General features: G+C 44.3%; 1 protein-coding gene across 1 annotated transcript in view; it reads left to right on the forward strand.

Moving 5' to 3' along the window:
* Window positions 1-393: 393 nt before the first annotated feature.
* The window catches only part of PGR (progesterone receptor), a 66,815-nt gene continuing 40,349 nt past the window's right edge, over window positions 394-26,859 (forward strand). The window contains exons 1-3 of the mRNA XM_004605162.2: window positions 394-2,353; window positions 3,054-3,205; window positions 25,706-25,822. Coding sequence (XP_004605219.2) covers window positions 876-2,353; window positions 3,054-3,205; window positions 25,706-25,822 — 1,747 coding nt within the window. The 5' untranslated portion in view covers window positions 394-875. The remainder of the gene's footprint in view (window positions 2,354-3,053; window positions 3,206-25,705; window positions 25,823-26,859) is intronic.

Raw genomic sequence — 26,859 nt, forward strand, 5'->3', positions numbered from 1 at the left:
TTTTCAGAAACTTCTGCTTCTGATAGAACACACCACCGGCCCTTGCAGGTAGGAAGAACATCCTTCTTCACTGACAGGGCAAACCCTACTATGCTAAGGAGGGCGCGTGCACCTGTATCGTGTGTGTGTGTGTGTGTGTGTGTGTGTGTGTGTGTGTGTGTGTGTGTGTGTGTGTTTGGGGCTGTTCTAAGCGCAGAATGCTCCAGCGCGGTGCCTGTCCATGGGGCGGGGCCTGGGGCGGGCCGGCGCTGGCTGTCACTCCCGGAGAGGAGGGGGAGGCTCCGGAGAACCGGCGTGGATGGGGATCCGGGGCGCGCGGGGCGACCTCCGGGAGAGGCAGTTTCTCTGGGCAGTGGGGCGGGCGCTGCGGGCAGAGGCGTGCAGACCCGCGGGCGCTGCGGAGAGGACAGTGTCGGGCGCAGCGGAGCGGGCAGGGAGCGGTGGAGCGGGCAGGGCGCGGCGGTGCCCGAACCGGGGCAGCGTCCTGGGGTGCGAGTAGCCCAGCGCTCTGCGGGAAGAAGGGGAGCGAGTGCACGGCTCGCGGCCCAGGACTGGAAGCAGCAGGAGGAAAGGTCGGTGGACACAGCCGCGGCCCACCGCTCTGCAGCCGCGGGCACTTCCAGAGTGCCCGGTGACCGGACCCGTGAGTATCCGCGTGTCCGCCACGGGACTCTCGTCGGAGAACCCGTCTCGCGGCCCCCGCCCTCCTTCTCCCCGGGCCCGGGCAGTGGCTGCGGGCGCCGCCCCCTGGCCCGCCTGGAGGAGGAGATCGCGCTGCCCTGCCCAGCCCGGCCCGGCCCAGTGGCCGCTCTCTCCGCCCGCCGCCCCGGACCGGCATAGACGCAGGGGAGGAGAAAAGGGGGGCCCGGGTCGTCATGACGGAGCTGAAGGCCAAGGGTCCCCGCGCTGCGCACGTGGAGGGTGGCGCGCTGTCCCCGGCCGCCGGCACCTCCCCGCTGCCCTTCGCGGCCGGCCCGCCCGCCGCGCCCCTCTCCCTGGACGGGCTGCTCTTTCCGCGCGGCCCCGACGCCAAGACCGCGGACCGGCCCGCGCCTCCCGACGTGGACACTGGGTACCCCCGAGCCGAAGTGGCCGGCGGCTCGAGGCCCGCCGAGAAGGACAGCGGGCTGCTGGACAGCGTCCTAGACACGCTCCTGGCACCGTCGGGTCGCGGGCAGAGTCACCCCACCCCTCCCTCCTCGGAGGCCGCCAGCCCCTGGTGCTTCTTCGGGCCTGAGCTGCCCGAAGACCCCCGAGGAGCCCCTGCCAGCCGGGGGCCGCTGTCCTCGCTCATGAGCCGGCCAGAAGCCAAGGGGGGCGAGTGCCCCGTGGCCGCCCAGAAAGCGCTGCCCAGGGGCCTGTCGCCGTCCAGGCAGCTGTTGCCCGCGCCCTCGGGGGCGCCCCACTGGCCCCGGCCCACCCTGCAGCCGTCTCCGCAGCCCGCCGTTGTGGACGTGGAGGACGACAACGACGACGACGACGACGACGACGACGAGGACGAGGACTTGGAGGCCGAGGCCGAGGAAGCCGCGGTGGGGTCTCTACTGCAGGGCAAAGCACGGGCTCTGGAGGACCCTCTGGCCGCGTCCGGGGCCGGGGCCGCGGGGGGCGTCGCGCTGGTACCCAGGGAGGACCCGCGCTTCGCGGCGCCGCGCACGGCCCTGGCGGAGGCCGAAGCGCCCGGCCGCTCCCCGCTGGGCACAGCCGTGGTGGACTTCATCCACGTGCCCATCCTGCCTCTAAAGCCGGCCATCCTGGCCGCCCGCACGCGGCAGCTGCTGGAGGCCGACGGCCCCGACGGCGCGGGCCCCGCGGCGCGCGCCTCGCCGGGCGACCTCCCCGCCTGCGCCTACGCGCCTGCCGCCAACGCAGCCGAGCCCCGCGACGACGTGGCCGCCTTCGCTCTCTATGGCGACTCGCACCCCGCCGCGCTGAAGATCAAGGAGGAAGAGGAGGGCGGCGAGGGTGCCGCACGACCCCCGCGGGCCTTCCCGTCAGCTCCCGCCGCCGTCTACACCGACTTGGCGCTGGCGCCGCCACTGCCTCCGCGCGCGCCGTCGGCACGGCCAGGGGAGCTGGCAGCAGGGCCCGCGCCGTCGGGATCGGCGCTCGAGTGTCTCCTGTACAAGGCAGAGGGCGCGCCGCCCACGCCGCCCGCTCCGCCGCCCCCCTGCAAGGCCCCGGCCGGGGGCGCCTGCCTGCTGCCCCGCGACGCCTTGTCCACCCCAGCGGCCGCGGGCCCCGCGCTCTATCCTCCGCTCGGCTTCAACGGGCTGCCGCCACTCGGCTACCAAGCAGCCGTGCTCAAGGACGCGCTGCCCCAGGTCTACCCGCCCTATCTCAACTACCTGAGGTAAGGCGCGTCGGGGTGGGGGTCCCGCATGGGCCGGGGACCCGCGCGCGCGCACAGCCCGGCGGTGCCAAGGGGTTCCCCGCGCGCCACCTGGCGGGGCCGCGGTCGCTCCCAGCTCGGGTGTCCAGGGGGCCCGGGGAGTGAGCGGAGACAGCGCAGCCCCAAAGCACCCGCCTAGGATGGCCGCGTAGGGGGCGGGAGTGTCCTGCCGGCCGCGCGTTCCCAGCAGAGCTGCCCCCACCGGGTCCGCTCCGAAGCCCGCAGGACGGGGTTGATGGGGTCTGGGGGTCGTCCCAGCTTCTCCCCGGCGCCCCAGCTTCTTTCTCCCCCACGCCGGGCTCGAACGCACATTCTCAGAGAGCCAGGGGAGGAGGGGGTTCGGGCTGGGATGTCCCGAGAGCAGGTCGGGTCGGGGCCGCGCGCAAAAGACTCAGCGGCCGGGCGCGGGGTGGAGGCCGGGCAGCCGCGCGCGCCTTAGGAGGAGTTTGCGGGGAAGCCCTTTGCGTTGGACCCTCGGCCTCGGCCTATCTCGGACGGAAACACAGTCTGGGGGAGGTAGGGGTCATGCCTTGGCGCAGGCCCCTGGCCGGGAGCGCATCGGGTGGGCTCTAACCATCTCCCAGGGGCTCAGTGGTCAGGTCCCCCCTCTTTCCGGGTCGCTGCTTGGCATTAAGAGGGGTCTTCTGTTTTGCCTTTGAAGGCCAGATGCAGAAGCTACCCCGAGCCCCCAGTATGGCTTCGAGTCGTTGCCCCAGAAGATCTGTCTGATCTGTGGGGACGAGGCGTCCGGCTGTCACTACGGCGTGCTGACATGCGGGAGCTGCAAGGTCTTCTTCAAAAGGGCCATGGAAGGTGGGTGTAACCCCGGTCCCCGCGGGGTCCCGCCGCGCGTCCCCTGGGTGCGTCCTCGGGGACCCCATTCTGCCCTGAATGGCCAGTTCCCTGGGCAACTTCAGGGCCCGATGCCATTGGCTGGAGCTTTCATTTGTGATATTTGAAACTGTGTGGTTGGGCATGACCGTTTTGGATCCAAACTGTGGATGTTACAATTCATGCTTATCTTGGAAGCGGTGCTACTATTTATTGCTCATTAATGATTTTACTTTAAGGATTTTACTTTTCTAAGGACTATTTTATAGTTCTCTTACCTATATATAAAGTATCTGAAATGTCCATCAAGAGTAACCCGGCAAAAGTACTCTAAATCGTATTTACTTACTTGTGTGTGTGTGTTTATGTAGTCATCTATTTGACAAGTTACAAATATTTGGTATGATTTGGCTTTTTCTGTATTTATATAATGTCATTTCACAACAAAGTTTTTCAATTCCTTCTTTCTTTTAGTTTTAATACCTGTGTAAGGGGAAATAGGAATAGACACTTAAAGCACCTCACCACAATAAATTCCTAAGGACATGTTTTGCTGTAAGTGAGGCTCTTGTTTTTGTTTTTGTTTTTTAAATCAGCTAAATTGTAGCATCAGTTTAATGATTTTTGGTTTGACTTCCTGATGTATTTCAGACTTGAACTTTCATAGAAAACATTTTTAAATGTCCCCCTACACTAAACCCAAAGCCACGCACACTTATATTTGAAGGGGGAAAATGTATTTAAACATTGCTTTTACATTGGAATTCTGTTGTTGACTTTATAATGAACTGAAATGAGAGTTTCTAGTGTTATTTAGAATGCTAAGATTGCACTTAGACAAGGAACTGAAGGCTCAAAAGTTTGCTTTTTTGCTTTCTGTTTTGGTTTTTCTCATTTCAAAAGTCCTGCAGGAAAAAAGGGGGGCAATAGGGAATTTTTAACTTTAAGGAGACTATCAAAGGAGTTTGGCGTACTGGCATATTCTCACCCAGTTCCCCCCCCCCTTATTTTTTATTACAAATGAAGTTCACAAATGTAAGTCTGAGTTTTTTGAGTGCACATGCTAAATATAGCAGCTGAATATTAGTCAATACAGGCTAGATATATTCTATAATTTCAGTGCTTATGATCAGAAATGGTATGCATTGTAGACTAATGATAAATCCTACTTTAATTCTTGGAAGTTACTTCAAAAGGTGAACATATATGATGAAGAACACCCTACTGAACACGACAAAAGCTTTCACATCTTTATTATTGGAATACTATCTAAAGCTGTTTTTCAAGTTTGCTCTTAGAATACATTTGTGGGAGCCTGTTATTTTGCATGATCCTGATAGTCATAAGTAGTAGCAATGAAGTGCCTTTATTTGACATTTTTAACCCTCAAAAGTTATGATAGATGTTATGAAATGAGCAAGATTAGAATCTAAAAAAATCATTTTCCCATTATCATATAGATTAATGCCAAAGATTTCTTTACCTGACTTCAGCTCTTCCTTAGTATAAAATTAGGGAAATAGCTGCTAACTCAAGATTAACATGTGAATAGTATTTAGATAGAGCATCTACTCAGCCACCAGCTTCAGGTAGGGTTGCTTATACCTTTGAAAAGTTGAAAATAGAGGTGAGGAATAACAGGTATACATGAAAACACATGCCTATAAAATGGAGTCTCATTCAAGGCCCCAATAAATAATGTTGTAAGTATATAGATTTGTGTAAGTTTGTGTATTTGGGCAGGAGACAGTGATGGTAGGGTGCAATGTGCATGTTCTGGGTGATAAATGTCTTCATAGAATTTGTCAACTGCTTGTGGTTATTCAAGAGCAAGTCAGATTACAGATCTCTGGGTATTGAGGAAGACTTTTAAGTTTACATATTTAAAAAACTGAAAAGATTGATATATGGATAGGCTGGCAGGTCATATTAGGAAATTATGAGAGTTAAAGTTTGGGAAGATTATATAATGTTCAGATAAATTGGGAATGATTTAAGTGATTTAAGATTAGAAAGAAAAGGGGCTGGAGCAATAGTACAGCGGGTAGGGCATTTGCCTTGCACAAGGCTGACCCGGGTTCGATTCCCAGCATGCCATGTGGTCCTCTGAGCACCACCAGGGATGATTCCTAAATGCAGAGCCAGGAGTAACCCCTGTGCATTGCCAGGTGTGACCCAAAAAGCAAAAAAAAAAAAAACCAAAAGATTAGAAAGAAAAAGATGATTCTGGCAGTTTTGAAAAGTAAGAAATATAAGTGGTAGTACTTTTATTAGGAAGAGAAATAGCAAGTTTGATGTCTGAAATAGAGTAGGACTGTGGTTTGAACTGATTCAAAGATGTGTGTGGATGCCAAAATGTCCAGAACTTGAAAGTCAGATTCTCTTGGTGAATGTCCACCAGAGCTTGTGAAGAGTATATTCTGCTGCTATTGGACACAGTTGTTTACAGAGGTCAGGTATGTCCAGCTGATTGAGGGTGTTGTTGAGTTTTACCATGTCATCCTGATTTTTTGTCTTCAAGAGTTTGTCTCTTTCCAAGAGAATTTTCAGAGCCTCCACTATAACCATAATTTATCTATCTCTCCTTGAAGTTCTCTTTTTTTTGCCCCATAAAATGTGTTGCTTTGTTATTAGATACATATATATTAAGTATTGTTATGTCTTCTTGGAGAACTGACTCCTTTATATGTATATATTGCCCCTTCTTATCCCTAATAATTTTTCTTACTTTTCATTCAACTCTTTGTATACTCATTTTTTTCACAAACTCATGAATTACTTGTACTCTTTTTTGAGCCTTATAGATGGAGAAAACTTACCTAATAATCTTTTGCACCATAATGTTTTGATAAATATTTGAGGTATTCTTCAGAAGATATTTGCCAATAATAATTTTTTTCCAGTGGAGTCTATTTAAACAGCTTTTCTGTTCCCCTAAAAGTGAACTGGTTGCAAACCACTGAATTTCACTTCTAAATGCTTAAATTAATTACACATTTATTATTATTGATTTTATTAAGAAATAATAAGTCAGTAATATATCTTCTCATCCTGAAAATCTGTTTAATACTAAAAGTAGGGGCAGTAAGCTGGTTTTAAGCACAATGTTACCTTACAACCCATTAAAGGAAATGTCCAGTTGACTGAAAAAGAAATGGATGGAAAGAGATAACTTATTGTTATCTGTTCATCATTTTGTTGTGAATTGTTAATGCTTCTTCAGAATGTGCATCTTCACTTCACTGCAAGCACCTGAGGGGTCCATTGCACTGTGTCAGTGCCCACAGCCAGTATTCCTACTCCTTCAGCCTTTGAGTTTTGTAAAGTGCTCAAAGTAATAGAATAAGAAAAGCTTGTTTAAAAAATTAAAATATTGCCAATAAGGCCTTAGATTGTAAGTGTGATATGTTGTATTGTTTGGGATTAGTTATTATATAAATCATGTAACATGCCATAATTTGTGTACCATTTCCTATCTTATTTTTTTATTCCACAATAATTTGAGGTCTTGTCTATGTATATAGCTTTTCTGGAATGTTCTTTTAACTATTGCATACTTTGTAGAAGAAATATTTTCTCAGTAAGGTACTTTACCATTACATCGGAAATCACTTTTTGTACTTGCCTCCTTGATTATATATACCTTTCTCCTCTTTCCATAATATATTTTAGTTTTAATTAAATAGAGGATTTCTTTCCTCCATGCTGCTAACATAATTTAATGCTAAACACTAAAACTTACTCTAGATACTTAAAACTTGCTTGTGCTGCAACTACAAAGATGAATATGATGTGAGCAATTTCTGTTTCAATATACCTAAAACCAAAAAGAAAAGAAAACAAACAAAAAACACTATCATCCAATTAGTGAACATAAGAATATAGGGCTAGGAGTTATGCTAGAGCCATGAATGACACATCGTGGGGTTCATTTAGGCAAAACTAGAAGAATTGATCTTTGTTCTGTTAACATGTCATGATGTCTGAGAGGTTTATTCATTTGACAAACACCGAGTGACCCTTGACTGTGGCCCAGGCTCTAAGTGCTCATTTAACCAGCATAGGAAGCCTAGTAGGTGGAGGGCGTCTTACCTGTATTCCACTAATGAGGGTTTCAGAGAGAGGGTCTGCAGAGGACAGGGGCCAAGATTCGCATCTGGGACATTTCACTGCTGCTTCTGTTTTTGTTATGTTCCTGTGCTCCATCAGACCTTTTTGCATTTAGCAATAACTTTATGAAAATGTTTTAATGAAGACTTAATCTCTTGGGATGGCTGGTTTTTGTGTTGTGCTTCTCCATGCATCTCCATCTCTTCTTTAGCCTAGAACTCTACTTCTGCTTATTTGGTTTGGGCCTTCACCCCAGATTTCATTTGAACAAAGAATGCTCTGCAAAATCTTTTTCCATTTCAAGCAGTCTTCCTCTCCTTTGCCAACACTTAAAAAATTGCCACCACTCATGACAAGAAACACTTAGGCTTCAATGAAGTGTTTCTTTGGGTACTTGAGTCAATTTCAACTTTCTTTCCTTGCTGATACCCCTTTTGACATCTTTGCAGAGACAGGATGAACATTTGGTTAAGATTTCAAATTTAATTGTTCACTATTCTAATGTCAATATTTGTCACCCTAGAGTCACACCCCTTATTATCAGCTAAACTAACTACAAAAACTTTTTGTGGATAACTTCTGTAAAAGACTTATTAATATCATTGGTACTTGAAAACAGACTCCAAAGCAGGCACACTGCTTACTCTCACATGGAGAAATGACTTTAGCAGTGGGGGTAGCCCTTGGTGGCATGACCCGTGCACAGGTGTACAGGGATATGAGAAATACACACACACACACACACACACACACACATACACACATGCTCTCTCTCTTGCGCGCACACACACACAGAGAGGTTAGTGCCTGAAGGAAGTGTGTGAGACAGACATGGAGTGGTTTGGAGGAACAAGTACCAAGAACCACATGTACTAGGAACTCTGTCATGGCTTAACATTCACAGTCTCTGCTTACACTTAAGATAAGAGCAGATATCATGTCTTTAACATACCAAAAGCAACCAGAAGTTCTCAAAGAGATTATTTAGTTTGCCTGTTAAAATTAGGAAAGTCTGACTGATGAGAAAATACAGGGATTAAAGCACTTAATTGTCTCACCTGCAGCCCAGGTTCAATTCCTGGCACCGCATGGTTCCCCTGACACAGTAAGGAGTAGCCCTGGGCACTGCTGGGGGTTACCCCAAGCCCATTCAGAAATAAATGTGAAAATGTGGTACTTATGTTATGCAAAAAGCAGTATGCCTTACAATCTTTAAAAAGTTTATGCGGAGGGGCATAGGGAAGGAATCTCTCTAGATGCCTGAAACTCTATTAGGAACAACTTTATTAGTCATGGTGCCTTGGTAAAAATCAATAGATAAAATTAAAAGTTGATAGGTGTTAGGAATTAAGAAGCATTTCTTTTTAGATGGGTTATTGGATGTAAGACTTGGGTCAACTGGCTTATTATACAAAATAAAAATTTCAGATGTGTCAACACTTTAACACTTTAAGTACTTACTTTTTAAATAACCAACTCTTAAGAGCTTGGAAAGAAAAGGTGGATACTTATACGTTGGAATGAATGGTAAAACTTTCTGATATTGACTGAAATTCAGAATTGAAACCAAATCTGTCAATTTGCTAGACATAAATTTTAAACTTCTATCAGACAAAAAGTAAATAAATTGAGCATTAGGAAGTCAAAAGACATGGCAGATTGGATACCAGCTGTAATTTATTTATAAGTCAAAAGAATGTTATTAATATGCAAAATCTTATTACTGAACATCAAGAAAAAAGACAATAAAAACTGAAAAAATCTATAAATACAATAGACAAAATATGGCTATATAGTAACAACAAATTCTTCAATCACTGGTAGTTACTACTGATTACAATGATAGGCATTTCAGCAATTAGCTTGATTTAAAAAGGCATGAATTAAAAAATCTTCTGAGAATTGAGAATAATTTGGTACTATCTGTTGTAACTATTAATATTCTAGAAATTGGCTTCAGAAGAACTGAAAAAAAAGGCAAGCTATTTCTAGATGGATGTTTATTATTACATTATTTTCAGTACTGAGAAGTTGAGAATGATCCAAATTTCTTTTACTAAGAGATTGGCAAGATATGCCTCTACATTGAGATTGTGCAGTTTAAGAAGAGTGAGCTTGGGGCTGGAGTGATAGCACAGCAGGTAGGGTGCTGGCCTTGCATGCTGCCGACCCGGGTTCAATTCCCAGCATCCCATATGGTCCTCTGAGCATGGCCAGGGGTAATTCCTGAGTGCAGAGCCAGGAGTGACCCCTGAGCATCGCTGGCTGTGACCCAAAAAGCAAACAAACAACAAAAAAGAAGAGTGAGCTAGGTATGTGTATTAGAAATTTTAGAAGGTATCTTAATTATGTAATTTTGTGGAAAAGTCAACAGTATCACTTTAAATAAAAATAATTCCACCCATTTGGTATCAGTATATATAGAAAACCATCTGCAACATTCTGTGCACCGCCTTGCATACTGCCAGGCTTTGTTTCTGAAGCATGGATTTCCAGAGCAGCCTGGGACATTGGTCCCTTGCATCTGCCAGTAGCAGCTAGCCACTGCTCTCCTGGGGTCTGTGACCACTTTGATCTCCAGGTACCTGAAATCATTGAACAAGACCAGCAAAGAATAATACTCATGGCAGGAGAGTGCAGTTCCAGAGTTTGAGGTCAACTTGCCTTGTGAATTAATGGAGTCCAGCCTGACTTGATGGAACCCAAAACTAACTGAGGCCTTGGATTCCTCCCTCACAATTTCAAACTCGAAAAGACCTGCAAAAGAAAGTTCGTTGTAGTTACTGTGAACAATACCCATCTCGGGCTGACCTGACCTGACCTGAACTCACTGGCAGCCCAGACTGACCTGAGCTCACATTTTATAAGTTGACTGAATAGTCACGCAACTTACATAACTATTCATATGCTTCCTGACAAAGTTTTGTTCTAAAATCTAACCAGTTCCAAATTCTGAAACTTATCTGTCCAAGGGATTTTTATCTAAGACATTTCAGACAAATGTCAAGAAATAAATTTATGTTAGAATGCTACCTCTAAGGGTTGGCAGTGGAACAGCCCTGAAAATTGCAGTAAATATTCGTGCATTTTTGATAGCTCTTCTTACTGTTCTCATCATTATGCTGCAGATGGCTGCAAAATAGCCCATAATACCTAACTTAACAGAGTTTTTCACTTCATCAGGGAGATAAAACAACCCCACAAATATTAAAGAGGTGATATAAACTGAATGCTATTTGGTTTTTGAGGGAGCAAGAGAGGCTCATATTTAAATGGAGACACCAAAATGTGTTTTATGAGGAGGATGGTAGCATGATAGATTATTGCTGAGGATAAATTTCTTAAGCGTGCATGATTTTCACAGGACTTTCAATAGTGAGTGTTCTAAAGAAGTATAACATGAGCCGAAATACAGGGCGCATGATCAGGAATCCAAGAGTCCTTTGTAATTACATGTAATTGTTTTCTCTGAAATGATTGCTCTCTCATTAAATATTCGAAAGTATCATTGGCATTGCCCCTCAGTTCTCAGAAGTTACACAAAATGAGGCACCACTCCTATAAATTAACAGTAAAACACACTGCCTGTCATCCCGTTGCTCATCGATTTGTTCGAGCGGGCACCAGTAACGTCTCATTGAGAGACTTATTATTACTGTTTTTGGCATATCCAATACAGCATGGGTAGCTTGCCAGGCTCTGCCATGCAGGCGTGATACTCTCGGTAGCTTGCTGGGCTCTCCGAGAGGGGCGGAGGAATCGAACACGGGTCAGCCTCGTGAAAGGCGAACGCCCAACCGCTGTGCTATCACTCCAGCCCAAAATTAACAGTAGCTAGGAATAAATGGAAGCTTGGGAAAGTGTAGCATGTTCAGTAGTGCCCCACACTGGCACACAGTGTGAGGTTTGACACTTGACTGAGCAAGTGTGGGAAGGGCCTGAGAGACTCTGAACACTATGATACATACTCCACTGGGGATGCTGGGGACCCCATTAGCTCAACAGGGTAGAGAACTGAGCAAAGTCTGGGGTTGGTCAAAAAGATTCAAGCCAGGCTGGTGGCTGAGGGGCTCAGTGGGCTCCTTACCAATGAGTGAGGTAAGAAAAGTTCTACACAGTAGCCAAGGAAGAAGGAGACGTCCAGAGAAGCACTGACCCATATCAATGAGGAATTATGATCTAAAGAGGGTTTTGACCTGGAGAAGTAGGGAGTACCTAATTATTTGAGCAATACAAGAAGTACTTTTGTGGGGCCAGGAGCAATAGAGCAGCGGGGAGGGCATTTGTCCTGCATGCAACCAACCTGAGTTCGATCCCCGGCACCACAAATAGTTCCCTGAGTACTGCCAGGAGTGATTCCTGAATGCAGAGCCAGGAGTAACCCCTGAGCATCGCCGGGTGTGACCCAAAAAGAGAAAAAAAAAGTACTGTTGTAAGCAGTACTAGTAGTACCATGCAAAATGGATTTAAACAGAGCTTGGGTACCTTTTAGTCAGAGAGAACACTTGTGCAGCTGATACATAGCTTAAGGGATGTTACTTAATTTCTACTTGTATATATTGTAGACTACATAATATACCCACTGCAGTCATGAGATGGTATAATCTTTGGTGCACATTTAACTTTCGAGAATTAAGAATGTGCTCTGTCCTGCATGCATTTGTTTATTCATTCATAAAGTCAAAACCAAAGACAAGTCCTGGTGTGTACTAGGATTCATATTAGACTCAGAAATGAATGAGACAAGTTCATAATTTAGAATGAAAGGAATATGAACACACTAATAGAACAACTGTATATTTATGGGAGCTCTAGTTAGAATGTTTCCCCCTACACACACCATACAGGCCCCTGATAATCCCCACATCCTCGCCACAAGGACACAGAAACACAAATGCATGAAGCTTCCCCTTAACTCACACCTAGGGTTTGACAGCGGACTGCAGCTTCTCTGGACCTGCACACAAGCCACAGATTAAGGATAACACCAATTAATGTAAGCACGAGCAAGGTAAATGATAAAGCTGACTTTTCTTCTGTCTCTAGTAACAGCTTCTCAGCAGCCAGATGTATAACTTAGAGTAATCAGAGCTGTCAAGGAAATGAAGAAAAAATGGAATTATCAAGACCATTGAAATGTGGATTTCTATACACTGTCAAAGATGAGTCTTAATCTCAGAATATGTTTTGCTAGAGATAATTGGCTTGCGACTGTATTATCATTGGCTCATATAGTCATTAACTACAAATAAGTTAATTAGCTACAAATAAGTAGTAGTTAATTAACTACAAATAACTATTATATCATTGGCTCATATAGTCATTAACTGCAAATAAGACATTTCAAGATGGGATTTGAAAATGTTGGTCCTTTATCGTTTTCTCAACAATGTTTAAAGGTCGCAATACTCTCTTTGACCATTTGCAAATTTCATAGAATAGAATGAAAAGAAGCTTACCTCTGAGGATTCCCAAGCTTTAAAAAAATGAATACACATGTACACACATACACACACACTCACACACACAAATTCTGATGTTCATCCTACCACTGTAAATGACTGAGATAAAAACATCTTGATAGGAAGCTAAACAAATTCAGCAAATATCTTTGAAAGATACATAGAAAACATTGCTCAAAATTAAAGAAATAATCATTAGGATAAACAACAGTGTGGGAGTTTTACTACACAGATAAAAGAGCAGAATTTCATAAGCTTTGGTTTATAGTACAGTGAATGGTTGCCAAAAGGTAATCACCAAAAAATTCAGTTCAGCAAAATGTGGGTTCGCATCACCAGGAAGCAGATGAGGTGATGGGGGAAGACTGCCCGTGGCTTGCTGTCAGGGGGTCCCTGTGTAATCCAAGGCCAGGTAACAGTCCCAGTGTGGGGTGTACAGCATATTTAAGCCAGTTGAAAATATTCTGTACCTGTAGGTATAAGTCAAGAAGTATAGCTTTATTGGTCTTGTTAGTGAGATTTGCTTGCCTTTTTTCCATTCCAACTCGCTTTTCTCTTGATTTTTGACTCTAATAACTGGATGGAGAACAGGAGTCATTTGAGAGGAAAACTTTCTTGGAGTTAATGTTATCACTCAATACTCTAGAGTGGGGTTTGGCTGGTTTTGGATCCTTTTAAGTCGTGAAATATATGTGCATTTTCAAAAACAGTTCCTTGGTGAATCAGTAGAGTAAGTCTGTCTAAAGAAGATAGACTGAACAATAATTGCCTTCTCTCCTGTAAGGGATATTTTACAGAAAGATTACATAAATCACTGATAGGATTATTGCTCTTGCTGTTAAAAAATGTTTTTTCTCCAGGTTGGGCTGAAGAGATAGTTCAGTAATAGGGCCAGGGCTTGACTCCTAACACCATATGGTTCCCCAGACACTGCAAGGAAGTTCCTGGGTATGACTGGGTGTGGCCAAATAAATAATTTCGAGTTAAGGTTACAGGCATCATCTCAGATGAAATTTAGGCATTGCTTCGTTTTCAGGCAAGCTTCATAATGCAGCACAAGCAAGCAGGTTAAAATCTTAAATGAAAAAAGATCTGGAGATGGCCTTACTATGGTTGATTTTTGACAAATTCATTAGAATCTTAATGATGCTAGCAATCAAGATGAGGCGTGGCCATGAAAACCCTTTTGACCTCCCAGTCATCTCCTCATGGCATAGTTCTTCAAGGAGGTGTCCATTTTACAAGTGGACTCCCGTTCTTTCTGAGAAGGTATGCATCCCAAATCACCGGCTTTCCCAAGGTTGCCAACTGGATCTGCCATGGACGACTAAGAAGACACTTAGTTAATGGAGACTTAATACAATCCTTCAAGTTTTAAAGGTATCACTTATGATATTAAAGACAAGGAAGTAAATCCATTTTGTAAAACATCATTGCAATTTGGAGAACATTTTGAAAGACAGCTGTCTTCAGGCAATTCCTTTATTTGATTTTGCTGTGAAGGCATTGTGAGGACATGATAAATAAAGTAGCAGATACTTGGAAATAAGATTAACCAAAGTCTTTAAATTCTTCCCAAAAGTTTTGGAACATGATAATAAGATTCTGAACATGATAATAATGACATATATGGAAAACATATTTGCAGGAACTAGGCTATATGTCTTACATGAATAAAGGAACTTAAATCATTTGCACAGGCAAATAAATTAATCTTGGGAGTGCAACCCAGAGAACCTTCTCTCTTATCCATTACATTTTGTGTCTTTGACCTAATTATATATATATATGGTGCCTCATTGGAGGCTCTTGCAGGGTCAGGGGAATAAGACCCATGGAAATGGGAAGGATGAGTAAAGAGAGACTTCTAAAATCCCAGGGCTAGGACAAATGGAGACATTACTGAGACCGCTTGAGCAAATTGATGAGCAATGAGATAATGATGATGATGGTGATATATATATATGTATATATATGTATCACTGTCACCCATTGCTTGTCAATTTGCTCAAGCAATCTCAGTAATCGATGAGCAACAGAATGATGATGATGATGATGATATATATATATATGTATCACTGTCATCCCATTGCTCATTGATTTGTTTCAGCGGGCACCAGTAACATCTTTATTGTGAGACTTGTTACTGTAGGCGAGATACTTTCAGTAGCTTGCCGGGCTCTCCGGGAGGGACAGAGGAATCAAACCCAGGTCGGCCGCATGCAAGGCAAACACCCTACCCATTGTGCTATCACTCCAGTCTGTATATGTATAATGGATTGGTGTCTGAGAGGGTAGAAACTTGCTTGCTTAGTTTCAGGGGAAGAGAAACTTAGTGTAACTGTCGATGGGACAGAACAATGGAGAGTTCTGATGCGATTCTGCCCTGTACACAGTCTGTGCCTGGGAAGAGTGTCTACTCTTTTTCCCTCTCCTTCGCCTCTTCCCTCTTCCCCTCTCCCTGATCTTGGGGCCTTGTCTGGAACTTCTAAAGCCACTTTGATTCAGGCATTGACCAGCCAGCGCTCTTTCTTCTCCTCTTCGGGGACCACACCCCTGTCTCCTTGTGCAGCAGGTCCAGTCCACTGAGTCAGGGGCAGGGTTCAGAAACTCTTCCCTTCCCTCGTAAATCATTTTTTTGCCTTCCTCTGCTGCATCACTTTCTTCAGCATGTAACTGTGCTATAATTTCTCCCACCTTAAAATAAAACTGAAATACTTGGTTGATGACACTCCTCCTTCTGCAGCCTGGTCTCTGCTCCTTATGGAGCCCAGCATCTCGGAGTTTTCTTCCATTCTCTCTTAAACGTCATCCAGCAGCCCTCCGCCTGTGCTCTTCACTCCACCAAAGTCTGCCAAGGTTTCTGTGCAGTGTAATGCAACGGTCGGTTCTCAGTCTCTGTAAGTCTCTGATCGTCCCCTCCTCCTGAAAGTTCTTCCTTCACTTGCCATAGAAAACTATGCACCTGTTTGCTTGATTTTCCTTGCTGGCTCTGTCTTTCCCCTTTTTGAAAAATGTGGTTTGAAAGCACTTAGCCACCTCTAGACCTCTCTGCAGTTTCTTTCTCTCTGCCCTGAATCCAGACCTACAGAGCCAAGTGTTCAGCTGTTCAGCCGTTCAGCTTCTTGGGCTAGTCAGTCCAAAGTTGGTCTTCATGAGTCTTCATGGCTTCTCCAAGCCATGAATCTTCCTCCCAATCTGCTCTTCAGAACACTCTGCTCAAAATGCCCTTGGGTGTTAGTGTAGGGTGCAGATTCCTGGGCTGGAGAGACAGTATAGGGAGGGAGGTGCTTGCCTAGTGCACAGCTGGCTCAGGTTTAATCCCCAGCATCACATATGATCCCCCAAACCCCACTAGGAGTGATCCCTGAGCACCTCTGGTTTGGCCCAGGCCCCAGACTTTACCTTGCCCAGAGAGGATCAATCAGATCACCTAGGAAAGAGGCCTGAGTTAGCTTGCTGGTGAGCTGTTCCACTAACAACCTGCCTGCCTAACCAAACACACGCTCTGCTCACAGGGGGCAGCTGTAGGCTAAAAGCATCTCTCCAGACTGGGCTGCTCCACTTTGCTTCGAGAAACGCTCTCTAGGAGCGAAGGGGAAGGAAGGAAGATGGACGGAGAGTGAAACTAGAGGGCTGAGAAGCTTGAGAATGTGCCCGTTTCTTCCCCATAAAGTCATGACATTAATGTGCAGGAAGCAGAGTGGGGTTTGCTCTTTCCCCAGGAAGGGTAGGCAGAGACAGGGCAGCCTCCTCTTGTTCTGGGACCCTGCTGGCCTGTGGGAGTGCCCCTCCCCGCTCATTCTCAGCACTTTGTGGAGGAGTCACTGCCTTTCCCCGAGTAGAAAAGGGAACCAAGTCACCCAGCCAGATGGTGGAGGAGCTGCTAGTCAAGCTCCAGTGCTGTCAGACTCCCTATGAAACCACTTTTGCTACTTCCCGGCATCCCGCACAGTGAAGTAAGACATGGGAGTAGCAAGGAAGAGATGCTTCAGAAAAGCTTTGAAAACCTGGTCATATGCTGCAGCCTTGCAATTTGAGGCTGAGGGGGGCCAGACCTCGGTGAGGAGTCCGAAATGCTGATGTGATTGCAGCTGTTCCCACCAGCCAGTTACAGAGAGGCTGCGGAGGCTCTGGAATTTTCCAGTCTTAAGTCACCTCAGGTCCCTAAACAGGAGTTTGAACAAAGGAATGAAGTGGGGGCTGCGCAGATGGTCCAATGGCAGCATGGCTGCCTCACTCCTGGCACCATGTGGCCTGTAAAAACTACAAAGACACACACTCGGGAGGGGGCATGTATGTGTTGTGTTGTTGAGGGCTCCTGAGGCTCCACTCTCTCTCACCCCTTGAGTTTGGTGTTCTCGAGATGCTGTGTATGGACCAGATCGGGATGGCTCCTCCTTATGCTCTGCTTCTGTGTGTGCCGCTGTGCTCTCTTCTGTCTGTCTCTCTATCTCTGTCTCTGTCTCTGTAGTCTCTCCTCTGGTTTTTTCTGACCTCTCTCTGTCTCTGCTTCTGTGTCTTCTCTCTGCTACTGTGTCTTCCTCTTGCTTCTCTTTCTTCTCTTGTGTCTTCTGTCTTGCCTCTGTTTTTTTCTCTCCACTTCTGTCTCTTCTCCTTGCTTCTGTCTTACCTTTCCCTTCTGTCTTGCCTCTGCCTCTCTCCCGCTTACAGTCTAAGTTTATATATCAATTACATAGGGTGGTGACACAAAGGTGGGTTGAACATTAAGAAATCAACAAAGAAGGGTAAGACCATTTCTCCAGGAGATTAACAAAATCTCATCTAAGGAGATTATTCCAGATTACTAGGAGATTCGCTCAAGGGTGGGATCCAAACAAGGGTGTGTCACTTTCTTCTTTCCTCAGCTAGTAATCCACTAAAATATTTATAGTAAATTTACTCTAGTATTTCTAGCAATGTCATTCTGTATGAGCACAGTAAGAGGTATATCAAACTTAAAGTTTGGTTCTTTCTGAGGACATCTCACTATATATTCCAGACCATAGTCCTCAAACCAGGTTATCTTCCTAACCCCAGCAGGGTCCTAGTCTCATCGTTACTTTTGGATCATGACAGCATTTGTCTATGACCATGCTCTCAACTTATAGTTGAGTATTGTGGCACTTTGGCCTGGCCCATTTCGATGCCAGGGTAGCTCACAGCTTGCCCTGTGTCCATTCTGTCCCTTGTTGGTACCCTGCTTTTGGGGTGCTAGGTACTAAGGGCAACTGAGTTGAGAAAGCAGATGCCTGGAAGTAAATATTATTGGAGTCAATCAGCTCCCAAGTTACAAAGAATAATATGAACTGTCTTCCTGTGCCCATACAGAAAGGATATTGCTTTAAGGTAAACTAAGTTCCCTGCAGCAAGGCTAAAAGGACAAACCCCATGTTATCCTACAGTGGCCCTATAGTTATTGCTGGGTATAGCTCAGAAGTTCTCCAAGCCCTCTGGGCTAGCCTTGGTGGTCCCCAGCATCACAGGACCTAAGCAGGACATCCTGGGGCCCTGGCCTTCAGTGGTCCTGCCTGGTTGGCCATGAATGTCCAAGAGCATCTCTTGGTGAGTGGAAAAGCACACGCTTCAGATGTGTACGTCCCTCGGCCCTGGGTTCCATCGCTGGCACCATAAAAGAAAGTGACACAGGAAAGAAGCAGACAAGATAAAAATGTAACTGGATCAGATAAGAAAATACTACTGTGTAATCCAAAAATGCAAACAGAGTTAAAGATCTATGTTGGGAGCCATAAAACAGAGAAAATAAAACCAGTAACAGAGAGTTTATATTTAAGGAGTTACCTCACAATGAAGAAACAAGGGCAAGTTAATGAAAATTTCAAGCTCTGATTTATTGGTTTTACTATGGACCAGCTTGTGCCAAGCATTTCTTCTAATTTAGCTCATCTGTTCTGTCTAACAACCTTATATAGTATTTATCTTTCTTTTCATCTTATAGGTGGGCAAACCAAGACTTCAATGAGTTGATGCTCTCAGATTATAGCTAGCAATGGAACTGAAAAGTGTGTGAAAGTCTTTAACGTACATGGTCTTATCACTGTGTGGTTGGTATTATGAACAAAAAGAAAGTAGAATCTAACCAAAAATATTCAGTGTTTCTGAAAAATAAGTTAAATTTTAAACAGAAATTTCAGCCAATTATGAAAAGTAAACTTCTGGAATCTTGTTATCAGCACCTAGGCAGTGCCTTGGGGACAGTCAGTAATGAACTGTCGTAAGTTATTATCTAAAAAACATTATTTCTGTCATAGTGGTACAGGTATTAACACATTTCATCTCTCAAGATAACATTTGAATAATTATTTTGTAGGTGTGGAAAATGAAGGCACAAAAAGTTACATAGTTTATTCAAGATCTTATAATTAATAGGTATAGAAGAAGTCAAGTTTACTCAGGCAGGAGAAGTAAAATTTATCATTAAATAACATATTTTCTCAGTATGTTAGAACTATTCACTGTCCCAAACAAATGTAGTGGAAAAAGCTACACTTTGGCATAGATTTAATACTTTCAAAATAGTACATAGAAGAAAAACATGAGTGTTAAAATGGGGAAAAGTGGATTAACCACCAAGAAAAAAGGTGGGTTGGTGTTATATTTCCTGTTTGAAGCACTCACTTCTGTGGTTGGCAGGAATTTTTTCAAGGTAGGTGAAGATAAGATAGATTCTGAATATGTGAAATGATTTAGGAATATGCTCAAGTGTAGTGTAGGACACATTTGACTAATACTGGAGTATAACTGGGGTTCAAGCAAATATTCTGATCTCTAATACTCTGTGAGAAGCAGTTTTCCCTCTTCCTCATCTTTCCAGTATTACAAGACCAGCTTTATATTAGGTTGGAGAAATGAATCCAACCTTTATCTCATTATGTGTATGTCTTCAGAATCCATTATCTTCTAGAGAGCCATTTGAGAAACTGAAACATAGTATGATTAATAAGTGAACGCATAACAAGTCAGTGACAGGGACCTTGGACACATTAGTGATGGGATGCAAAGTACCTGTAGACATAAAACAATAAGAGCCAACACTACTGTAAACAGCCCCAACATTACAATAATTAAGCCAAAAATGTGTCTGTTAAGGGTGCGTCCTGGGGGGGCTGAAGAGATAATACAGGAATTTAGGCACTTATCAAATGCAGAGGACCCTGGTTTGATCCCTGGCACCAAATATGGTACTTTGAGTCCCACCAGGAGTGAGTCCCTGAGCTCAGAGCAGGAGTGAGCCTTAAGCACAGCCAGATGTGCACCCCTAAAAAAAGGGAAGGGCCTCAGGGGTGGTCAGCTGGGGACATTGGCGGAGGGATGCTGACACTGATGGTGGGATTGAAGTGGGAACATTGTATGACTGAAATTCCGTAATTTACAGTTTTGTAAATCATGGTGCCCAAATTCCTTTTAAAAAGTAGCACTGTAGCACTGTCATCCAGTTGTTCATCAATTTGCTCTCTCCATTGTGAGACTTGTTGTTACTGTTTTGGGCATATTGAATACACCACAGGTAGCTTGCCAGGCTCTGCTGCTCTTGGTAGCTTGCTGGGCACTCCAAGAGGGACGGAGGAATCAAACTCGGGTTGGCCATGTGCAAGGCAAACGCCCTACCCGCTGTGCTATCACTCCAGCCCCTGCTATCGCTCATACTTTAAAAAGTATGATTACTTTAAAAAGTATGATTAATAATTGGGTTCAGTTCTTTTAAGAAAATTTAAGTTGCAAGCATTGTAGTTTACCTTTCAAGATTTTAAAATATCTCTGAGGGGCAAGGATGTTCTACATTATAACCTCTACGGTAATATGCAACCGAAATTTAACATTGTTTATAATATATCTTTTGATCATACATATATATATGTATATGTAGCTAACATTCAGATCATCCCAATTTCCAGCAAATTTCTTTGTATAGATTGTTTATTCAGTGGGATTCAATCAAAACCTATTGCTTCACTGGGTTATCAAGCCTTGTTAGGTGTCAGGGCTGGCAAAATACACAAAGATCCCAGTGGGCTTGAGCCTGGGTTGTGCTAGTGGAACCTCAGATTGGATGGCTGGCACTGCATGGTCCTCTGCATGGCACTGCCAGGAATGACTTCCGAGTACTGAGTTGGGAGCTCCTGAGCAGTATCCCAGGTGTCTGCTCACAAATAAGTAAATAAAATGATGTCTCCCACACTTTCCCCCTGGTCTTTCAGAAAGAAGGTGCATTTTTGTATATCGACATTTTTGAGAAATCCAGGCCATCTGTTTTATAGAAATTCCCATAATCCGGATGATTCCCACATGATTAAATTTGCGTTGCACATTTTTTCTTTTTTTGCTTTTTGGGTCAACATGCACAGAAGTTACTCCTGGATCATGCACTCAGGAAGTACTCCTGGCGGTGCTCGGGGGACCATATGGGATGCTGGGAATCGAACCCGGGACAACCGAGTGCAAGGCAAATGTTCTACCCTCTATGCTATCACTCCAGCCCCGATGTTGCATGTTTTGACAGGAATCACTCATAGCTTCTCAGAGCCTCTGCTTGTCTCTCCTTTGTATGCTTGAAAATTATTGAGTCCAGAAATTTTTGCTTATGTGAATTATATGAATACTTAGTCATATTAAAACAAATAATTTTTGAATGTATTATCTTATTTAAAAGGCTAGCAAACCCATTAGACATTGGTTTTCCAAGCCAAAACTTTTAATGACAAGAATGACAGTGTTTTACATTTTTACAAGTCACTTTAATGTCTGCCTTAACACAATGCAGCTGTGTCTCATATCTTTGTCCACATTCAATCTGTTGCAATATGTTGTTTTGGTCAAAGCATATAAAGAAAATGTGGCGTCACATAGATATGCAGTTGGAAACTAGAGCAGTATTTTAATTGTTTTCTCAGACTTGACAAGTGGTAGTCATTTCATTAAGATTGCAAAAGGATGATTTTCTACTTTTGTTATCCCTCCTGATTTTATCACCAATAAATCTCTTTTATATTTCTTTCTCTCTCTCAAAAGGAATTTTGGTGATCTTAAAATACAATTTATACTGGAAATAATGAGTTTGTGCCCTAGCAACTCCCAGTAGTTTCCAGTGAGTGTTTTTTTCTCCTTATTTCATTTATTACATATCATTATGACTCATGGCTTTTTATACAGTCACTGTGGCTTCCATCACTTGAACTACATTCTTTTTGATGTTCATATCGCCTTATCTCTGGTCAGAGTGACTTAGACCCAGTTTCATTAATCCCAAACATCATCAAACTCTGTCACAATTAAGTATCCCAGGTTCAACTGGGACCTTTCCTGCCCCAGCCCTGGGCCAGAGATTTCTTGAGCCCTGGTTCTTTTAATTTTATTTAACTTTTTGTGAGGGAGTAGCCTCCCAGGCAGTGCTCTGTGAGGTCAGGGATCACGCCTGGAAATCCACAACCAGTTAGGCAGTTCAGTGCCCAGGTCTGGCGATTCCTTGCTTCTCAGGCTCACTGGTGCCTCCTGACTGGTCTCCAGCACTGTGAGGCTCAAGCATTGAATTGTTGGCTTGGTGGGCTGCGTATCTCCAGGAGTGCCCCAGAAAAATTTTTGAAAGGCGTTCACCCCAAATGTTGATTATTGAGAACCAAGAAAATGACTCAAAAGGTTGAAATACATGTTTTTCGTGAAGAAACTCTAGGTTCAATCCCTGGCATCTCATGGTCCTCCAGGAGCAACTCATGAACACGAAAAGATATAATTCAAAAACAAAGAAGACCCGCAGCTCCTCAGCATTATGTATTAAATTCATCTTGCAGACTTTTTGCAGGGTTTGCATTTTTTTCCTGCAGATGGCACAAAATATGAGTGGTGCCAAGGCAGTGAAAAATCGTTTTTTCTTCCCCCTCATGACATGACATTGTGAAATGCTCAGCATCTCCCCCACCTATTTAAGTATAATAATTGCATTCTATTTGGCAACTATTTCTTCATTTGTGCTAAAATAGGTGTAAAAACATTTTACTGTTCATCATCAATTTCTCATGCCAGGCTTCTTTCCTTGTGGATTCGCTACTGCAACTCATTTATTGTTGTCTAAGTTCTACCTGGTAGAGCCTATTAGGAAGAGTATATCAATACTGTACTTCCTGCTTTTATTCATATTTAGGAAAAGAATACATTTTAGTTGTTTTCAAAATAATGGACTAAATTAATTAGCTGTAGAATTATTGGGAAACATCTGAGACAACTATGACTGTCTTTAAGATTTGGGAAGGTGATCATTATAATCATACTAGTTCTCACTAGCTATCTGCTATGTGTAACTATTATAACCTCTTACATAAACTCATTTGTTTTGTTTTATTTTGTTTCTTTTTTTGTCTTTGTTTTGGGGCCACACCCAACAATGCTCGGGGATTATTCCTGGGTCTGCACTCAGGAAATTATTCTTGCCTGGCAGTGATCAGGGACCATATGGGATGATGGGGAATGAACCCAGGTTGGCCATGTGCAAGTGCCCTTCCACTGTCCTATTGCTAGAGTCCACCCATGAGCTCATTTAATCCTTAAATGCAACCCCAGGTGTTAATCTGACCTACATTTTACCTGCCCAAAGTGACCCAGCTAGTAGATAATGGACTTAAGATGAGAATTTAAGAAGTGTTGTTCCATAATCCCCATTTTAAATTCAATATAGTCTCTGAGGTTAACTGAACTATATAGTGTAAGCCTATTACTTAACTTCTCTTGCCTGAGTTACCTATAAAATTGGACTAATATTTACCTTCTGAGGTTGCTGTGATAATTAAATGAGTTAATATTTGTAGGCTGCAGATCTGGGTTATAACCAAACAGTCTAACTTCATTACCTGTGCTCTTTCACAATATAGTATAATTAAGTAACAATTAAGATGCTATTCAGGTTAGCAGAAAAAGGGATTATTTGACAGTGTTGGGTAACCACTCAATAAAAACTTGTCGAATGAGAGTTTTATTTTAAATAACAAGAAGGGTATAAACATTCACTTAGCAAACATTAACAGGTATTATCTAACTTCTACATTTACAGACACCAAAATTAAACAGGAAAATAGTTGCAGTGTAAGGAGAGTGTAGGTGATTTTATGTTTTAAATTTCCTTAATTTGTTGCAAAGTTCCCCTAAAATAATGAAATCTGTGAAATTTGAACAGATAACCTCCATGTTCTTTCTTTTGTACACTGGACTTGAAGTATTTATAGAGATGATTGGAAGGTCAAAGCTCAAGGTGAGCTTTTAGAGCCACAAGAAAAATCATGTGATGAACCAGGTGTGTAGAGCAGAGAACGTGCAGGGAACAGGAATGTGGTGAGGGACTGGCAAAGGGAGCTCCAGGGAACTGTCAGAAAGATGGAGACTCAGAAGAGATGTCCTCCCTCCAGAAAAAAACAAAGCAGGGGAGCTCAGAGAAAATCCCAGGAACGAATTATATTCAAAGTCAACAAAGAATCCACAGTACTTTGAGGGGTGAAGAAATCTCTGCTGACCTCAAATCACTTTATAGAAATAGTGAGCATACAAACCAAATTACAGGATAGAGAGGAGAAAGAAAATTGGGTAATGAGAGATTTCAAGCATAGAGGGCTTTTGCACCAGTTTAGATAACAAACAAAGATATGGAGTTGGGGAAGATTTAGACTGAAGCCGGTTTTTTTTCTCAATGCTGGAATTTTGAGGAATGAAAAATATTTGAAGTAGGACAGCAGTTGGAGAGGAAGAGACTAATGATTTCAAGGGAAATTGATGGGGACAAACTTGAAAGCAGGTGGGAAGGGATAGCTTCAAGAGAACACACTGAGAGACTGGTAAGTAGAAATCTTTCAGACACAGAAGAAGAGAATGTTGCTAATATTTTTAACAAATGATTTTTTTCTGGCAATGTGTGATGGTGGGATAGAGAGTAAGAGAGCAGTGACATCCTTTGTGCACTGTGCTTAGATTTATTACTTATGAACTGGAAAATCTTACTCCTTGTTTTCAGGTCTCTCATGATAGATCAGTGTAGGATCTAGAAATATAAATGACAGGTGGATGGTCAGATATGTATAAGCTTCCCACCATCACTCCTGTATCCTGCAAATTAACTTGTAGTAAAAAATAATAATAATAAGCCAGAGAAGCTGGAGTGATATAGTAGATAAGGCATTTGCCTTGCATTCATCTTATGCAGGTTCAATCCTCAGTACCCTATAGGGTTCCCTGAGCCTGACAAGAGTGAACCCTGAGCGCTGAACAAGAAATTGGCCCTAGGCACCATTGAATGTGTACTCAAAACCAAATAATAATAATAATAATAATAATAATAATAATAATAATTCAGAGTTAAATCAGGAAGCATCATGTTATGTACTAACCTAGCGGGCCTAGAAAGGAAGCTTTGAAACTATTAAGAGGAAAATCTGAGACCCAGAATTTCTAAACAGGACCAGGAGCACTACCAGAAGAACACACGGACCTAAGTGGCCCAGTCCAGCATTTTCCAGCAGAGTTAAAGGACTGGGCTTCATCAAAGGAGAAGCCTCTCTGATTCTATTAGCTGTTGCTGTTTTACTTGGAGAGTTAGATGTTAGAGACAAAGGATTCATTAGACCTTGATTGTCTTTCCCAGCCAATGCTCACAAGTACCATGTTCGAGTAATCTAGCGGTGGCCAAGGTTCTGGCCTCTGTAGGTGTGTGGCGGCTCCTGGAGTTGGTGTCTAATCTGTGTAGCCTTCACTCAGGCTGGTGAAGGCAGGCATAGGTGATGGACACCTCAGGGCTGGACGTGTCTCTGGCTCGTTATCCACTTGCCTCTCTGCTCCTACCCCTTTTCAGTCCTCATGATGTAAATTTCCCAGAAATTAGACATCAGAAATGATTTTCATTTTCATTTTTTTGTAGGGCAGCATAATTATTTATGTGCTGGAAGAAATGATTGCATCGTGGATAAAATCCGCAGGAAAAACTGCCCTGCATGTCGTCTCAGAAAGTGCTGCCAGGCTGGCATGGTCCTTGGAGGTAGGCTGTTTCTTCTCAACAGTAATGGATTGGGGATTATTTGTTTGGGAGCCACACCCAGTGGTGCTCATGGGCTATTCCAGGATTGATGTTTGGGCACTAGGGGTGGGGGCAGGCGTATGAGAGGAATCGTTGCTCTTAGCAGTGTCTGAGGGACCTTGTACCAAGGATCAAACTTGGCACTCCAGCATGCAAATCTTGTCACCCACAGCCCTTTACACTTTCTCCCCAGCCACCACAATGAACTTATTTTTACCCCCAATATCACTACTAAGAAGCTTGCCTCCCTGCCTTCCTCCCTTCCTTCCTTCCTTCCTTCCTTCCTTCCTTCCTTCCTTCCTTCCTTCCTTCCTTCCTTCCTTCCTTCCTTCCTTCCTTCCTTCCTTCCTTCCTTCCTTCCTTCCTCCCTCCCTTCCTTCCTTTCCTCCCTCCCTCCCTCCTTCCTTCCTTCCTTCCTTCCTTCCTTCCTTCCTTCCTTCCTTCCTTCCTTCCTTCCTTCCTTCCATCCTTCCTTCCTTCCTTCCTCCCTTCCTTCCTTCCCTCCTCCCTCCCTCCCTCCCTCCCTCCCTTCCTTCCTTCCTTCCTTCCTCCCTCATTCCCTCCCTCCCTTCCTTCCTTCCTTCCTTCCTTCCTCCCTCCCTCCCTCCCTTCCTTCCTTCCTCACTTCCTCCCTCCCTCCCTTCCTTCCTCCCTCCCTCCCTTCCTCCCTTCCTTCCTTCCTTCCTTCCTTCCTTCCTTCCTCCCTTCCTCCCTCCCTCCCTCCCTTCCTCCCTTCCTCCCTCCCTCCCTCCCTCCCTCCCTCCCTCCCTTTCTCCCTTCCTCCCTCCCTCCCTTCCTTCCTTCCTTCCTTCCTTCCTTCCTTCCTTCCTTCCTTCCTTCCCTCATTCCCTCCCTCCTTCCTTCCTTCCTTCCTTCCTTCCTTCCTTCCTTCCTTCCTTCCTTCCTTCCTTCCTTCCTTCCTCCCTCCCTCCCTCCCTTCCTTCCTTCCTTCCTTCCCTCATTCCCTCCCTCCTTCCTTCCTTCCTTCCTCCCTCCCT

Source organism: Sorex araneus, chromosome 3, assembly GCF_027595985.1.
Source record: "Sorex araneus isolate mSorAra2 chromosome 3, mSorAra2.pri, whole genome shotgun sequence".
NCBI classification, from domain to species: Eukaryota; Metazoa; Chordata; class Mammalia; order Eulipotyphla; family Soricidae; genus Sorex; species Sorex araneus.